The sequence below is a fragment of the Octopus bimaculoides genome, chromosome 7 (genome assembly GCF_001194135.2).
Source record: "Octopus bimaculoides isolate UCB-OBI-ISO-001 chromosome 7, ASM119413v2, whole genome shotgun sequence".
NCBI lineage: Eukaryota > Metazoa > Mollusca > Cephalopoda > Octopoda > Octopodidae > Octopus > Octopus bimaculoides.
In genome coordinates, this window is record NC_068987.1 from 89,887,918 (window position 1) to 89,889,014 (window position 1,097).

General features: G+C 43.1%; 1 protein-coding gene across 1 annotated transcript in view; it reads right to left on the minus strand.

The window, feature by feature from the left end:
• The window catches only part of LOC106872791 (uncharacterized), a 30,403-nt gene extending 29,699 nt beyond the window's left edge, over positions 1–704 (minus strand). Inside the window, exon 1 of the mRNA XM_052969458.1 lies at positions 263–704. Coding sequence (XP_052825418.1) covers positions 263–704 — 442 coding nt within the window. The remainder of the gene's footprint in view (positions 1–262) is intronic.
• Between the last annotated feature and the right edge of the window lie 393 nt (positions 705–1,097).

Consider the following 1,097-nt stretch of genomic DNA (forward strand, 5'->3'; position numbering starts at 1 on the left):
TATATATATATATATATATATGTTTGGGTGTCTGCGTCCCCCCCCCCACCATTGTATGACAACCGATGTTGGTGTGTTTACGTCCCCGTAACTTAGCCGTTCGGCAAAAGAGTCCGACGGAATAAAGTACTAGGCTGACAAAGAATAAGTCCCGGAGTCGATTTGTTCGACTAAAAGGCGGTGTTCCAGCATGGCCGCAGTCAAATGACTGAATCAAGTGTCAGAATAAGAGTCGACTTGTGTAAATCCAGTTACAAGATACAAGGTGCATTCCAGAAGTTTTGAGACTGATTCATGAGAAGACATTTGATAATTTCAAAGAAGTGCAAAACTCTAATCTCTTTCAAAATAGAATCTTCTGACTTCAATGCACTTCTTATAGCGCTGCAGACTCTTCGTGACAGCCCTTTGTCACACCTTATCTTCAAAACAGGATCTCTTTCAGCCTGGAAAATAATCAAGTCACAGGGTGCAAGCTCTACACTGTAGGGGACAGTTTTGATGCTCACCACTGTCAAGTTGTTGGTTACCAGGATGGAAGTGTGGACCTGTGCATTGTCCTGGTGCAGATGTTCTGGCCTTTTGCAACGAAGTCTCTTTCCGAACTCCCTCAAAACCTCCACAAACTGCTTTTTGGTGACCGCCTGACCAGAAGAAACGCAGTGGAAGTAGAAGATGCCCTTGCTGTGGAAAAAGGGGACCATCATGAGCTCTCCGGTGGACTTGCTTTGTCTGGCCCCTTGCACCAGTGAAAAACAAATGTTCGGCTTATACAAGTTAATCGATACAAGTTATACAAGTTAATCGATAAGCAGTCTGGAGAATTCCATAAGTTTCTGTAGTATTTTTGCTCAGCTTAACGCAAAACTTAATTGCATACTCTTTTACTCTTTTACTTGTTTCAGTTAATTGACTGCGGCCATGCTGGAGCACCGCCTTTTAGTCGAAGAAATCGACCCCAGGACTTTGTAAGCCTAGTACTTCTATCGGCCTTTTGCCGAACCGCTAAGTAATGGGTACGTAAACACCAACATCGGTTGTCAAGCGATGGTGGTGGGGACAAACATACATAAACATACATACACTATATATATATA